Source organism: Ranitomeya variabilis, chromosome 5 (genome assembly GCF_051348905.1).
Source record: "Ranitomeya variabilis isolate aRanVar5 chromosome 5, aRanVar5.hap1, whole genome shotgun sequence".
NCBI classification, from domain to species: Eukaryota; Metazoa; Chordata; class Amphibia; order Anura; family Dendrobatidae; genus Ranitomeya; species Ranitomeya variabilis.
This window is the reverse complement of record NC_135236.1, coordinates 78,651,160-78,668,893: the sequence shown is the minus strand read 5'-3', so window position 1 is coordinate 78,668,893 and position 17,734 is coordinate 78,651,160. Positions and strand designations below refer to the sequence as shown.

Genomic DNA, 17,734 nt, shown 5'->3' with positions numbered 1-17,734 from the left:
TATCACATCACGTTTTTGCGCTATAGGTATATAGCCCATTTTCAAGAATTCCATGTTAAATATAAGTAGTGTATGAAAAGTGCCGGTATATACGATTCAATAATGTAAATTTAGTTTTCATTTAGTCTCCCAATAAATGTGAGAATATCTTTGTTAACACCCTTGTTTTCTGTGCTACTGGGACAGTAGAGCTACAGCAGAGCATTGGGTGAAAACTGAATGGCCTCAGTGACAGAGTTTGGCATCTTTCGATAAGAATGTCATCCATGATCCTCTAGTGGATAGGAAGAACATTGTCTTTCCTCCCTTACACATAAAACTTGGATTGATGAAGCAGTTCCTCAAAGCTCTCAATCACAGTGGAGAATGCTTTAACTATATATGTTCAACTTTTCCTGGTCTTAGTGAAGAGAAGAAAAAGGCTGGACCTCAAATAAGAACACTTATGAGAGACCCAAATTTTATCACATCAATGAATGAGACAGAAGAAAGAGCTTGGAATGCATTATGTAATGTGGTGCAGAATTTTCTAGGGAATAAGAAAGCAGACAACTATGAAGAGATTGTGGAAGAGCAACTAATGAGTCTGCAAAATCTTGGATGTAGAATGAGTATCAAGATTCACTATTTACCCAGCCATTTGGACTTTTTTCCAGAGAACCTTGGGGATGTGAGCGAGGAACAAGGGGAGCGTTTTCATCAGGACATTAAAACAATGGAAGAACGGTATCAAGGCCGGTGGGACTCACATATGATGGCTGACTATTGCTGGAGCTTGATGAGAGACAACCCAGAAGCTGTACATCACAGATCAGCCAAGAAAAGAAAGTTCAAATAACTGCCATTTGCCATTCATCTGTGTGCCATATATATGGGTTTTTATATTTTGTAGTTTAATTCTGTAAGTATATTTGATTTGCTGTACATAGACTTTGTAATCTTTGTTATTCCTTGATTAAAAATATACAATGTATTGAAAATCATGTGTTTTTATCATAAAACATTAGATAGGAGTAATTTTCATCAAAAATTTAAAATATCTCAAAATCCTGATGTGATAGCCAAAAACAGAGTTCATATTCGTAATCAGCAACCAAAATTGACTTAACCCCTTCATGAACTTGGGTTTTCCATTTTTCCGTGTTCGTTTCTCGCTCACCTCCTTCCCAGAGCCATAACTTTTTTATTTTTCCATTAATATGGCCATGTGAGGGCTTATTTTTGGCGGGACGAGTTGTACTTTTGAACGACATCATTGGTTTTACCATGTCGTGTACTAGAAATCGGGACAAAAATTCCAAGTGCGGTGAAATTGCAAAAAAAGTGCAATCCCACACTTGTTTTTTGCTTGGCTTTTTTGCAAGGTTAACTAAATGCTAAAACTGACCTGCCATTATGATTCTCCAGGTCATTACGAGTTCGTAGACACCTAACATGACTAGGTTCTTTTTTATCTAAGTGGTGAAAATAAAATCCAAACTTTGCTAAAAAAAAAATAAAATAAATAAAATTGTGCCAGTTTCCGATACCCGTAGCGTCTCCATTTTTCATGATCTGGGGTCGGTTGTGGGTTATTTTTTGCGTGCCGAGCTGTCGTTTTTAATGATACCATTTCGGTGCAGATACGTTCTTTTGACCGCTCGTTATTGCATTTTAATGCAATGTCGTGGCGACCAAAAAAACGTAATTCTGGCATTTCGAATTTTTTTCTCGCTACGCCGTTTAGCGATCAGGTTAATCCTTTTTTTTTATTGATAGATCGGGCAATTCTGAACGCGGCGATACCAAATATGTGTAGGTTTGATTTTTTTTTATTGATTTATTTTGAATGGGGCGAAAGGGGGGTGATTTAAACTTTTATATTTTTTTTATCTTTTTCACATTTTTTTTTTTTTTACTTTTGCCATGCTTCAATAGCCTCCGTAGGAGGCTAGAAGCTGGCACAACGCGATCGGCTCAGCTACATAGCAGCGATCATCAGATCGCTGCTATGCAGCAGAAATGCAGGTGTGCTGTGAGCGCCGACCACAGGGTGGCGCTCATAGCTACCGGCAATCAGTAACCATAGAGGTCTCAAGGACCTCTATGGTTACTCTGCAGAAGCATCGCTGACCCCCGATCATGTGACGGGGGTCGGCGATGCGCTCATTTCCGGCCGCCCGGCCGGAAGCGCCTGTTAAATACCGCTGTCTGCGTTTGACAGCGGTATTTAACTAGTTAATAGCGGCGGGTGAATCGCGATTTCAACTGCCGCTATTGTGGGCACATTTCAGCTATTCAAAACAGCTGACATGTCCCGGCTTTGATGCGGGCTCACCGCCGGAGCCCTGCATCAAAGCGGGGGTTCTGAACTCAGACGTGCTATCCCGTCCGAGGTCAGAAAGAGGTTAAAATATGTTTTTAAAACCTTTTGCCAGAAAAATTGCGATGACCAGTGTAATCCATATGCAGTTCATTAGAGGGTGAAGATAGCTGCACAGAGCTCTGGTGTTGCTGCCTGGAGCCCTACTGTAGAGAAGTAATGCTACAATCTAACACATTGGTTGCAGGAAATTTCTAGCTCATCACCAAAGAGACAGTTCATTTGACTTTCACATGGCCATCAGCGTAATTTAAATCTGTTTTTCTATGAGTTGAAGAGAGTCACTAGCCATTGGCGCCTTCTTTTTATCAGTTTCATCCTGTACTTTGCTGCTTATGAGCCAAATATTTGTAATTTTACTTGATGTTTTATGTATTTGTATTGAATAAACTTTACTTTCTTTGTTTCTTTCCTGTTTTTGAAGGCAATGTCCAATGAAATTAAAGTAGATGTGCATAAGTGACAGCACCTTATTATTACTCTAAGTCTAAAGTTTCAATTATCAGCTTTGCATGGATACAATCTACAACCCCTGGCAAAAATTATGGAATCACCGGCCTTGGAGGATGTTCATTCAGTTGTTTAATTTTGTAGAAAAAAAGCAGATCACAGACTGTTAAGGCTGGCGGAACACACCAAATAATTATAAGGATGGTATAAGGTGCGTTCGCAGCCCGGGGTCCACCGTGCAGAGATGACACCTGCTGCTCGGTAATGGCGGACAGTATATGGCGGTATTATGTGAACACACACTGGTTAGCTTCACCCGGTATGTAACGAGGCCAACCCTGTTGCGTCACAGGGCCGCAATACCGCAGAGTGAACGCTAGTATTGGGTCACAGGACTCTGCCCCAAGGACACGGGGTTAGAGTCCCTCTAGACCACTAGCGCTCGGTGCCGCAACTGCGATGCCAGGGAAAAACCTAAATAATTATTTACCACGCTGAGTGCGTGCAGCGCCGCTCTGGAGAACACCACTAACTGCCCTAACTAGGGACAGGTAATCGCACTGGTTGCGCATGGTGCTGCACTGGCTAACGCTGCTGTTAGACGCTATAGATTGTGCCTGGTGCTGGATGGCACTAACTGGCGCTAGACAGCTCTAACATTCACGAGCATTCATCAACACTAGGGATAGGAATGATTCGGAGCTTTCACCAGAGCAGGCACACATCCACACACAACTGATTTATACTAGCGCATGGCCGAGCGGCCATGCGAACCTTTTATATCTGTAGCATTCCAGGACCTTCCTAGTGCTCCAATCGGAGCCGCTACAGGACCTGAGCATGTGACCCCCGACCACCAATGAGAGGTCGTCCCGTGGGCATGCTCAGTAGAAGAAAAGCAGGACAGTCCCTGGAACGTCTGCTCGCCTCTGATCAATGCTGGTTACAAGGGCTAAGCCTGGAATGGCAGCTGTAACCAAACGCACAGTATCTGCTTGATCTAGACGCTGGGATCGACGTCTCTGCTGAGCAGGCTCCACTGCGGTTGAAGGAAATTGGGAGACCGCAGCAGACATTGTTCAAGATTCCCCCTGTGCAGCGGTGGGAACTCGACACCTAACACAGACATGACACAAAACTAAAGTAATTTCAAATGGCAACTTTCTGGCTGTGGAAAACACTAAAATAAATCAAGAACAAAAAATGTGGTAGTCAGTAATGGTTACTTTTTTAGCCAAGCATAGGGGAAAGATTATAGAGTCTCTCAATTATGAGGGAATTAATTATGGAATCGCCCTGTAAATTTTAATTCCCAAAACTAACACCTGCATCAAATTAGATCTGCTCGTAAGTCTGCATCTAAAATGGAGTGATCACACCTTGGAGAGCTGTTGCACCAAGTGGACTGACATGAATCATTGCTCCAACACAAGAGATGTCAATTGAAACAAAGGAGAGGATTAACAAACTCTTAAAAAGAGAGTAAATCATCACGCAATGTTGCAAAAGATGTTGATTGTTCACAGTCAGCTGTGTCTAAAATCTGGACTAAATACAAACAACATGGGAAGGTTGTTAAAGGCAAACATACTGGTAGACCAAGGAAGACATCAAAGCGTCAACACCGGAAACTTAAAGCAATATGTCTCCAAAAACAGGAAATGCACAACAAAACAAATGAGGAACGAATATGTGGAAACTGGAGTCAATGTCTGTGACCGACCTGTAAGAAACCGCCTAAAGGAAATGGGATTTACATACAGAAAAGCTAAACGAAAGCCATCATTAACACCTAAAGAGAAAAAAACAAGGTTACAAGGGGCAAAGGAAAAGCAATCGTGGACTGTGGATGACTGGATGAAAGTCATATTCAGTGATGAATCACGAATCTGTATTGGGCAAGAGCTGGAACTTTTGTTTGGTGCCGTTCCAATAAGATTTATAAAGATGACTGCCTGAAGAGAACATGCAAATTTCCACAGTCATTGATGATATGGGGCCGCATGTCAGGTAAAGGCACTGGGGAGATGGCTGTCATTACATCTTCAATAAATGCACAAGTTTATGTTGATATTTTGGACACTTTTCTTATCCCATCAATTGAAAGGATGTTTGGAGATGATGAAATCATTTTTCAAAATGATAATGCATCCTGCCATAGAGCAAAAACTGTGAAGACATTCTTTGTAAAAAGACACTTAAGGTCAATGTCATGGTCTGCAAATAGTCCGGATCTCAATCCAATTGAAAATCTTTGGTGGAAGTTGAAGAAAATGGTCCATGACAAGGCTCCAGAGCCTCCATTAGCCAGAGGTGGTGCAACAAAATACTAGTGATGTGTTGGAGTGTTTTTTTGTTTGTTTGTTTTTCATGATTCCATATTTTTTTCCTCAGAATTGAGTGATTCCATAATTTTTGCCCTATGCTTGGTTAAAAAGTAACCATTACTGACTACCACATTTTTTGTTCTTGATTTCTTTTAGTGTTTCTTAAAGCCAGAAAGTTGCCATTTGAAATGACTGTAGTTTTGTGCCATGTCTGTGATCTGCTTTTTTTCTACAAAATTAAACAACTGAATGAACATCCTCCAAGGCCGGTGATTCCATAATATTTGCCAAGGGTTGTAAATCAGAATCAATCAGCCAGAAAATAGGGTCACATAGGAAAATTATCAAGTACTTTCTGATAGAGAGATGTCTAAGGGTGCATTTTCATTGGCCAATTATGAGGAATGATAGTTCCTAGGAACGCTAATGTCTAATAATGAGTGTGTATAAACAGGATGCCAATCACCCAACAAATGAGCAAAATGTTCGTCAGGTAAAATGGTTTTAAACTTGCTTAAAAATCATTGTTCTCAGTAGCACATCATCTTATGTAAATAGAAGCTGAAAAGTCTAAGCTCACAAAACAATTGTAAGTGCTGTTCTGTCTAAAAAAGGCTATTAAATGACCTCTAATCGGCATATATGTAGTTATTAGGCAGTCGTTAAATGGCCGGTGCAATTGTACCTTTAAAAATAGCAGACACCTCACTCACAACAGATGTTAATGAAGTATCTGGTTACATTTCCTCTTCATTTGCAATACAGACTAGATCCAGTAAAACTTGACCACAGTTTATCATCTATATCTTTTTCACCCATGTCAATCTTATTGAAGTCACAGATGATTTTCATAGTCTAGCTAATATAATTTTGACTCTGCAGGGCAATGATACCTGAATTTTTAGTACAGTCACTGAATCAGAATAATTCTGGGGGAGAAAAAGATTAGGTACCTGCTAAGCCTTCAAGAAGTTGTCCAGGCTTTGGGTACAAGTTTGCAATCACTCTGTGTGACTGCAGACTTGTGAATCCTCATAAGGTACCTTCACACTGAGCGACTTAACAACGATATCGCTAGCAATCCGTGACGTTGCAGCGTCCTGGATAGCGATATCGTTGTGTTTGACACGCAGCAGCGATCAGGATCCTGCTGTGACATCGTTGGTCGGAGCTAGAAGGCCAGCACCTTATTTCGTCGCTGGATCACCCGCTGACATCGCTGGATCGGTGTGTGTGACACCGATCCAGCGATGTCTTCACTGGTAACCAGGGTAAACATCGGGTTACTAAGCGCAAGGCCGCGCTTAGTAACTCAATGTTTACCCTGGTTACCATTGTAAATGTAAAAAAAACCAAACACTACATACTTACATTCCGGTGTCTGTCCCCTCGCCGTCAGCTTCCCGCACTGACTGTGAGCGCCGGCCGTAAAGCACAGCGGTGACGTCACCGCTGTGCTTTCCGGCCGGCGCTCACAGTCAGTGCAGGAAAGCACAGCGCCGGAGGACAGACACCGGAATGTAAGTATGTACTGTTTGGTTTTTTTTACATTTACACTGGTAACCAGGGTAAACATCGGGTTACTAAGAGCGGCCCTGCGCTTAGTAACCCGATGTTTACCCTGGTTACCAGGGGACTTCGGCATCGTTGGTCGCTGGAGAGCTGTCTGTGTGACAGCTCTCCAGCGACCACACAGCGACGAAACAGCGACGCTGCAGCGATCGGCATCGTTGTCTATATCGCTGCAGCGTCGCTTAATGTGACGGTACCTATAGTATGCACAGTGCGTGCTGTCAGAACTCTGGTGTTGGGAGTGGGCAGTCATGTGACGGCAAGTATGCGATTTGCATACTTCCGACCCCATTCCGAGTAGACGTGTCCAGCCTCACTCAATATACTTGGGTTGAATGAGGTCGTGCATATCTAGTTGACACTTGACCACATGTATGCAAATGCTGATGGCACCAGAGAATCATGACAGTTCAGGCACTGGGTGCTGTGAAGCTTCAAAGTCTACAGACCTGTACTCCAAGCCTGGACAACCCCTTTAACCCGCCCAAACAAAGTAGACTAATGTCTGTCACACCCACTGATATTCACTTGCTCGGCCAACACGCCAATGTGTATGGGGACGCCGGCTGTCTGTTGGAGGTGATGTTGATCACTATGCTCCCAGAGATAAGCTGCCAACTGAGATGTCTGTTGGCTGCTCTCTCATAGTGAAAACAGGATAAAAAGAGACAACAAGGGCAATAGATTTTATCCAGTAGTAAAGTACAGGTGAAGGAAAAGGTAACCTCTCACCTTTTTGGGGTTTTGAAACCTATATTCAAGGAATAGAAGAAAGAAACTGCTTCAGCAGCACCCTCAGGACAGGAAAATCTGCCATGTTAGTTGTTTGGATGATGTAGGAACAATAAAGCAATTTAATCTCAATGCATTTCGAATTTGGACTAACTTCATCAGGAGCATCACAGTTATTTCCTGATGAAGAACTTATTCCAACTTCGAAACGCGCTGAGAATAAACCTCTATTATTCCTATGTCACCATGTGTGTATCCTTAATGGAATATCTCCCCTGCAGCGCAGATCACTCCTACCCTCCAAACAATAGTGAACACAGGAGCAATCGTTCCACCTATGTGGGAGAGACGGTTGACACGGCTGTCAGTCAAAAGATCAGCTGAAGCATTGTTTGGCCCATAGAAGTTCAATATTTATGTAGACCTTTATACCTTTCTCCTCATTGAAAGTACATGAATGCAGGGTGGATCTAAGAGTGCCTGTTAATGATGGAGTCTGGACGAAGAGCTGTCAGGTATATTATATGTTTGGACACCTTAATACAGTGTGAACTAATCAATTAAACTGTAGTGAATGACTAATTTGTATGATTAAATAACATTTACCCTATTGCTTTGCCGTTCATGTTGTTGCAATTGTTGTAGGCTCCTCAAGTATAGGTTCCAGACACAATTAAATATCAGCCAATTCTTGTTACACTTTTCCTCTTTTAAGGCTACTTTCACACTAGCGTTAACTGCATTACGTCTCAAAACGTCTTTTTTTCGAAAAAACGCATCCAGCAAAAGTTTTTGCTGGATGCGTTTTTTCCCCATAGACTTGTATTGGCGACGTATTGCGACGGATTGACATACGTCGTGTACGTTTTACGACGGATGCGTCGAAATTTGGCGATACGTCGTCAGCAAAAAACGTTGCTTGTAGCGTTTTTTGTCTCCGCCTAAAAAACGTGTCGCGACGCATCCTGCGGCATGCGTCGTTGGCTACAATGGAAGCCTATGAGCGACGGATGCGTCGGGACACGTCGTACGACGCAATGCAGCGCTGCAATACGTTTTTTTACACTGAGCATGCTCAGAAGCTGGATTTTGTTGCCAATTGGCCAGACACCCCCAAATCTATATAAACCTGGCCTGGGCCTTCAACCCCAACTTATATAAGTGCCACGTATATAAGTGCCACGTATATAAGTGCCACGTATATAAGTGCCACGTATATAAGTGCCACGTATATAAGTGCCACGTATATAAGTGCCACGTATATAAGTGCCACGTATATAAGTGCCACGTATATAAGTGCCACGTATATAAGTGCCACGTATATAAGTGCCACGTATATAAGTGCCACGTATGTAAGTGAAACGTATTTAAGTGCCACGTATTTAAGTGCCACGTATATAAGTGCCACGTATTTAAGTGCCACGTATATAAGTGAAACGTATTTAAGTGCCACGTATTTAAGTGCCACGTATTTAAGTGCCACGATATTTCAGTGCCACGTATAACCACGTAGTTATAGTATTTATAGTACGTGGCACTGAAATACGTGGCACTATGACTGTCAGAAAATGTTCATTAAACGGTTAGGTGTGAGGTTAGGGGTAGGGTTAGGGTTTGGATCCCTTTATCATCATCCGTAGTTCATTAATCGGATGAATCCACAGTCGTCTCCGTCTCCGTTGCTGCAGAAGCATCCTACGTCTTTCCGCTGCCGCCTCCTTCTCCCGCACTATGATATCCAGGCGATTCGTCTCAAAGATAACGTCGGTAACCAAACTAGCAATCCTCACAAGAACACCTTCCATCGCTGCCACAAAACTAAAACCCTCAAAGATGGGCTGTAAAAACAGTAACTATATAGTTTTCCATATTTTCCAGTAGCCAATCAAATTTGGGAGCCTCCCATTTTAAAAACGGATCCGTCGTAAAAACGGATGCAACGTATGCAACGCATCCAGTATTTTCGACGGAAACGTTTAGCGGATTTGCGACGGATCCGTCGAAATGCTGTATGCGTTGCATACGTTTTTCACTTTTTTTGACGCATCCGTTTTTTCGGCAAAAAACGGATTTGCGACGTAATGCAGTTAACGCTAGTGTGAAAGTAGCCTAAGAGGTTGTACAGAATTAGTAAAACTTTGCTACTTTTTTCTGTAAACTGTGCCGTATCTTGTATTGCAGTTCAGACCCAAACACGTGACCACCACATAAGACTTAATGTTTTGTTACCTAATGTTCAACATTTAAAGGGAATATCTCACACCCCCCCCCCCCCCGGATGTAAATGACCTGTTAATATGGGCATACAGGTGATAGAAATGTTACACTAGTTCTACCTGTATGTCTCATATTAATGGTCTTGTTGCTGAGAAATCTTATATTCTGTCTTTATGTTAATGATTTCTTCCATGCTCCGGGTCGTGCGGTGCCTGGAAGAAATCCCTGCCTCCTGTCCGCATTGTAATACTTACCCCATCCCATCTACGTCAATTACGGCCCCAAAATCCTGCACTCCCTCAAAAATCCATACCTCATCCTCCCTTCTGTGGGCGCTGGCGACTTCTGCTCCAGTGACCTCCGGTATGCGCACCGATAAGGTGCTCTCCCCACTTCCTCCCTGCATAGTCATCGTGATGTACACATGGTTCCTAGCAATCACTGTGCAGGGAGGAAGTGGGGAGAGCATATTATCGGCGCGCATACTGGAGGTCACAGTGATTCGCCTGCACAGAAGATTCCTGAATGCAGCGCCCCCAGAAGGGAGGATGAGGTATGTATTTCTGAGGGAGTGCAGGGGCAGGATTCCGAGGCTATAGCTGACACTGATGGGAGGAGGTAAGTATTACAATAACAGGAAGCTGGGATTTCCTCCAGCCACCACACGCCCCGGAGCCTGGAAGAAATCATTAACAAGAAAGGATATAACATTTCTCAGCATCAAGACTAGTGATGAGCGAGTATACTTGTTACTCGAGACTTCCCGAGCACGCTCGGGTGACCTCCGAGTATTTGTTAGTGCTCTGAGATTTAGTTTTCATCACCGCAGCTGAATGATTTACATCTGTTAGCCAGCATAAGTACATGTGGGGGTTGCCTGGTTGCTAGGGAATCCTCACATGTAATCAAGCTGGCTAAGAGATGTAAATCATTCAGCTGAGGTGAGGAAAACTAAATCTCCGAGCAGTCATAAATACTCGGAGGTCACTCGAGCGTGCTCGGGAAATCTCGAGTAACGAGTATATTCGCTCATCACTAATCAAGACTATTAATATGAGGCATAAAGGTATGACTACTCTAACATTACTGTTACCTGTATGCCCATATTAATAGGTCATATAGGTCCCGGGGGAGACAGATTCCCTTTAATGTACCTTACGGTGAACTATCATTCATAACCAACATTATAGTACACGAACATTTTGATCCATTTCATAAGCATACAGCATAATTTATATTAATGTTATCAATTATCAGTTATAAATGGTGCTATAATAAAAAATAATAATAACAATGTCAGTAAGATGTAGTGGATGGTGTCAGCTACTCACCTACACCCCTTGAGATTGCCGGTTGGGGACTCTCTGTGTCGGCTTTTGGAGATTGAGTTGGGCTTCCAGTTTTTGTACTTTTAGACAAAGAGAGTCTAGAAGTTAGAGGCCTATTTGGGGTTCCCCCCTTGGGTTTCCCGCTGGTGGAAGTGTCCATTGTGAGTTATCCTGCAGAGAGGGAAGAACGGTTATTAACTACTGGATGAAGAACATCTATCTGGCTCTAGACCGATTCCTCTTCATTTGGATAAATTGTGACCTTATAAAGAGGTCTACCCTATTCCTAGAGGTTTAGGGTTAACTTCCAGACACTGTGCCTCTCATCTTCCTTTTAATAACACATGTCCAATATTCTCTAGTCCTTGAGGTATTAATTATGCCGAGAAAGCCAGATGCTGCCTGAGCCTCCTAAACACTTCCCACACAGTCGCCGATGTGCTGAGATCTCCCAACTCCTACATCCTCATCACCGCACAGATACAAGTGTATGACAGGTCTGTATGTACAAAGAAAGGGATGGCCGCTGCCTGCACTCTCACAGTCCCATATTCACAAGTGTCAGGACTGGAGCAGGACCCTCATTTCAATTCAAGTAGTTTGCATTTGAATGGGCACAACCATCCCCCCATAGCACACACACAAAACCCTGGGACATAGGACCCAGCCTTGATTCCCAGGCTGCCTCATACGCTGACATCATTCTCGCTGTATATTCAGTATAAAGATACTCACAAGGATTAAATGCAAAATAACACAATTTGATAAGGAGATAGGATAGCATGAAAGTAGGCACACACATATTTATGTATTCGCACATCACACAAAAGGAGAATATATATAAATATATAAGAAATAGTCTTAAGACAATGCTGTACCGATGCACGTACCTCTCTGCTGTTCGGGAGTGTGTGTCTGAGTGTGTCTGAGTCACTCCTTCTGTCCCTGCTCACAAGTGTCACAGGGGGAAGAGGCAGAGATAGATGAGAACAGGGTACCACGGAGAATGAAAGAGTCCAATGGGAGGCGAGTGGCGCTTTTGGTGAGCTGCTCCTGGACATGCTCCCCCCCACTCTCCCTTGTAAAGGGTGGGTGATGTGAATATTCATACGCTCCCAAGGGGAGATTAACGCGTTCTATTATCCGTCAAAAGAGACGGCTGAGCAGATCAATAAAGCTTCCTCTACGACATGACAATACCCTATGCACTTACTCAAAGGAGGAGCAGCAGCAGCTGGAGCAGCCTCGCCGACACAGTGCAGAGCCCAAATAGAAGGGGCACTGTCTGCGGCCACACTGCACAACACACAGTCTGCACTGAAACAAGTGCAGAGTAGGCCCCACATCCAGGCTACCCACCCACCCCGTGCCAAGCTGCCTGGCAACAATCATCTATTTGTTTGCAATAAGAGAATTTCAACGCTGATTTATTTTTTTTTTTATCATTTCACATACAAGTCTAATTTCCCGTCTTACAAATTGGCACAAAGGCTCGTCCCTTCCTTTATTGAAAAGAGAACATGTCTCCCACTTGGTTTTTTTTACCTGGAGAAAGGTCCTGTTCGGCACCGAAACGCGTTGGTGAATGAAAAAACGTTTTTCATACTCCGGATCTCGTCCTTTTTGTGAGCGCAGCCAGCACATCGTGATAATCTCTGCTTTGCCAAATATGTCTCCCTATATATCATTATTACAGGATGCTAAAGTTACAATCCATGCAGCCAATGGCTGTGAGTCACATAGACGGGCCTGGATTTACATGCATTGCCTCCACCTTTCATTATGAAGGGCAGTTGTTATCCAACCCCCAACATACCAAGGGTAAGCCATGAGTCAGTACACAGTTATATATTAGAATGAGTAAGAAACCATGAATATATATGATATATACCTTCCTCAGTTGAGATTCAAACATATATACTTCTAAGTTACACTTCTGCAACAGAAATTAGAGCTATTCTAGCTTACTCACTCATCGTATTCTGACTATGTGCCAACTTACGTAAAAGAAAAAACAAGCAAATTCTCAACCGGTACTGGGCACTTTTCACTGACCTTATTCTGTACTTGTATTTAACACTGAGCAATGATTGTGAACGATTGCTATGACAGTCATTTCCTTGCAACCTTAACGCTTTCACACATTTACGTAACAGTCAGGGTGCTCGTGTATGGAGGGTGACAGGAGCGGAGTCCACTCAATATACGGCAGATGTCGGCAGTAATATATCGGCCGGCATCTGCCTCTAACAGCCATAAGCACTAGCTGCGATTACTACTGTTTAATTACTTAAATGCCACTGACAATCTGTGGCATTTAAATATCGTGATCGCCGGTGTTTGCACTCTAGAGACATGATTGTGGGGCACCGATGGGATGCCATGGCAGCCATAGGCCTTATAAAGATCTCGGTCACAGCAATCTTGGTACTCCTGTGAAGCTAAGCTATAGGCTGAGCTTCAAAAGGAGACTGGCATTTATTCTATGTATTACTGCAGTACTTTTGTTATGCCGTATGTAGCATAAGCGAATAAACAGATTAAAGTCCCCAAAGGAAACTATAAAAAAAATAAAAAAGTTTTAAAGAATATTAAAAAGCATAAGTTTAAATCGCCCCCCTTTTCCCAGTTTTAAAACAAAGAAATAAAAAAATATATAATTGATATCACCTCTATAAAAGTCTGCCAAGAATGGAAAAAAAAATATCAAAAATCAGATTTGCAGTTTTTCAGTCACTGCGGTTATCTCCCCAAAAATGGCAATCAAACGTTCTCAACATGTCATATGTAGCCCAAATGGTATTAATAAAAATGTCAGTTCGGCACTAGTGTTGAGCATTCCGATACCGCAAGTATCGGGTATCGGCCGATACTTGTGGGTATCGGAATTCCGATACCGAGATCCGATACTTTTGTGGTATCGGGTATCGGTATCGAAACAACATTAATGTGTAAAATAAAGAATTAAAATAAAAAATATTGCTATACTCACCTCTCCGACGCAGCCTGGACCTCACCGAGGGATCCGGCAGCGTTCTTTGCTTAAAATGCGCGCGTTTCCTGCCTCCCGTGACGTCACGGCTTGTGATTGGTCGCGTGCCGCCCATGTGGCCGCGACGCGACCAATCACAGCAAGCCGTGACGTAATTTTCAGGTCCTGAATGCCTAATTCTAGGCATTCAGGATTTTAAAATTACGTTCCGGCTTGTGATTGGTCGCGTCGCGGTCACATGGGCGACGCAACCAATCACAAGCCGTGACGTCACGGGAGGCAGGAAACGCGCGCATTTTAAAATTACGTCATGGCTTGTGATTGGTTGCGTGCCGCCCATGTGACCGCGACGCGACCAATCACAGCAAGCCGTGACGTAATTTTCAGGTCCTGAATGCAGAATTAGGCATTCAGGACCTGAAATTACGTCACGGCTTGCTGTGATTGGTCGCGTCGCGGCCACATGGGCGGCACGCGACCAATCACAAGCCGTGACGTCACGGAAGGAAGTAAACGCGCGCATTTTAAGCAAAGAACGCTGCCGGTTCCCTCGGTGAGGTCCAGGCTGCGTCGGAGAGGTGAGTATAGCAATATTTTTTATTTTTATTCTTTATTTTACACATTAATATGGATCCCAGGGCCTAAAGGAGAGTTTCCTCTCCTTCAGACCCTGGGAACCATCAGGAATACCGTCCGATACTTGAGTCCCATTGACTTGTATTGGTATCGGGTATCGGTATCGGATTAGATCCGATACTTTGCCGGTATCGGCCGATACTTTCCGATACCGATACTTTCAAGTATCGGACGGTATCGCTCAACACTATTCGGCATGCAAAAAGTAAGCTTTCACACGCAGCTCAATTGATGGAAAAATAAAAACTTATGGGGCTCAGTAAAAGAGACAAATAGATATGTTTTTATACAAATTTCTGAATTTTTTTCACTATACAAAATAATAATAAAAAGTATAAAAGTTTGGTATCGCCGTAATCGTAGTTATCTGGAGCATCATGTTGCTGGATTGTTTTCACTGCACAGTGAATGTTGTAAAAATCAAAACCCCAAAAACAATGGTGAAATTGCAGGGTTTTTCAGTTTCACCCCACTTTGAATTTTTTTTTTCAAATTTTTCAATCTAATATATAAAGCTGAATGTGTGTATGTGTGTATGTCCGGGATTGGCATCTGCACCGTCGCAGCTACAGCCACAAAATTTTGCACAGTCACACGTCTGGACCCCGAGAGCGTCATAGGCTATGTTGTGAGGCGAAATTTTAACCCCGCGTGTTCCAATTCACCAAACAATTTTGACCCTATCTACATAATGGGGAAAAAGTGAAAGGAAAAGTGTTGGAGTCAAAGTGACAGCTGCCAGATGTGAACAATGACTTAAAGCGATGGCGCCAAAGAGTATATACCATACAGTTGCTAAGGTGGGGCCCCGACATGGGATACTCACCACACACGGGGATATGAACACACACAAAATGCGCCACACACTACCACGTGCTTGAACACATATACCGCCCTCAGCACACATTTCACCACACATACACCAACCTCTCCACATAAAAGTCGAAACACAAAAGTCACCACTCAAAACTCGCCACGCGCAAAACTCGCTACATGCAAAACTAGGCTCACGCAAAACTCACCACACGTGCAAAACTCACCACATGGAAAACTCGCCACACGCAAAACTTGCACATGCGGAAAAATTGCCACATGCACAAAAGTTGCAACACATGCAAAAGTTGCCTCACACAAAACTTGCACCTACTCAAAACGCACCACACATAAAACTCACCACGTGCAAAACTCGCCATGCGTAAAACTTGCTGCACACAACTTGCTACACTAACCTGTCACATGCAACTTGACACACAAAAAGTTGCTACACGCATGTTGCCACACAAAACTCATCTCACAAAAGTCGCTACATGCATGTCGCCACACGCAACTCAACACACACAACGTGACACACGAAACTCGCCCTAAAACACACACAAGTCTGGTATTATCCTTCAAAAATAAAAATCTGATTAATAAGCAGACAAACTACAAGAGCAACAACTGTACCATATAGGAAGTATGGCAGCTGTCAGTCACATGACCTGTCTATTATGTGTATGTGTGAGCTAATATATACTGCCAGGGGGGAGGGCTTCCTGTTGGCTGGGGATTTATCAGGCTGCCAATTTAGCTTACAAATACTGAGGTAAAAATAGTGACCAAATAACGTGTGAATGAGGTCTAATACAGGAGGAGATGACACACAGATATATACTATATACAGGGGAGATGACACACAGGTATATACTATATACAGGAGGAGATGACACACAGGTATATACTATATACAGGGGAGATGACACACACATATATACTATATACAGGGGAGATGACACACAGGTATATACTATATACAGGAGGAGATGACATACAGGTACATACTATATACAGGGGAGATTACACACAGGTATATACTATATACAGGAGGAGATGACTTACAGGTATATACTATATATAGGGGAGATGACACACAGGTATATACTATATACAGGGGAGATGACACACAGGTATATACTATATACAGGAGGAGATGACTTACAGGTATATACTATATACAGGAGAGATGACACACAGGTATATACTATATACAGGGGAGATGACACACACATATATACTATATACAGGAGGAGATGACATACAGGTACATACTATATACAGGGGAGATGACACACAGGTATATACTATATACAGGAGGAGATGACTTACAGGTATATACTATATACAGGAGGAGATGACTTACAGGTATATACTATATACAGGAGAGATGACACACAGGTATATACTATATACAGGGGAGATGACACACACATATACTATATACAGGAGGAGATGACATACAGGTACATACTATGTACAGGGGAGATGACACACAGGTATATACTATATACAGGAGGAGATGACACAGGTATATACTATATACAGGAGGAGATGACATACAGGTATATACTATATAAAAGAAGAGATGACACACAGGTATATACAAGAGATGACATACAGCAGGTACATACTATATACCGGGGATATGACATACAGATATATACTATATACAGGAGATGACATACAGGTATATACTATATATAGGAGGAGATGACACACAGGTATATACTATATACAGAAGAGATGACATAGAGGTATATACTACATACAGGAGGAGTTGACACATAGGTATATACAATATACAGGAGGAGATGACATACAGCAAGTATATACTATTTACAGGGGAGATGACATACAGGTATATACTATATACAGGGGAGATGACATACAGGTATATACTATATACAGGAGATGACATACAGGTGTATACTATATATAAGGGAGATGACAAACATGTTTATACCAAGGGGAAAATGAGAGGTGTGAGGTGCAAAATGAGGGAAAATAGTGGAGTGATCGGAAAATGACAGATGTGAGGTTGAAATGACAAGTGTTAGGGGGAATGAGAGGAGTGGGGGGAATGAGAGGAGGGGGAAAATGAGAGGTGTGAGGGGAAAATGAGAGGTGTGAGGGAGAAAATGAGAGGTGTGAGGGAGAAAATGAGAGGAATGATGGGAAAATGAGAGACGTGAGGTGCTATAACTAACCACAGATATTTACTATGCCCAGGCAACACCGGGCTCTTCAGCTAGTACATTATAAAGTAAAATAAATTGGCGGAGAGTGGACCCAAATTGCCTGT

General features: G+C 42.7%; 1 protein-coding gene across 3 annotated transcripts in view; it reads right to left on the bottom strand.

Annotated features, from left to right (window-relative positions):
• PRR36 (proline rich 36) overlaps positions 1-17,734 on the bottom strand; it is an 80,191-nt gene that overhangs the window by 45,051 nt on the left and 17,406 nt on the right. Inside the window, exons 1-2 of one of the 3 annotated variants that reach the window (XM_077262539.1) lie at positions 12,202-12,307; positions 10,992-11,159 (exon numbers count right to left, since the gene is read on the bottom strand). In XM_077262539.1, coding sequence (XP_077118654.1) covers positions 10,992-11,148 — 157 coding nt within the window. In that variant the 5' untranslated portion in view covers positions 11,149-11,159; positions 12,202-12,307. Of the gene's footprint in view, positions 1-10,991; positions 11,160-11,878; positions 12,004-12,201; positions 12,308-17,734 lie in introns of those variants that run through there. The other 2 variants (XM_077262537.1, XM_077262536.1) reach the window with 2 other exon arrangements.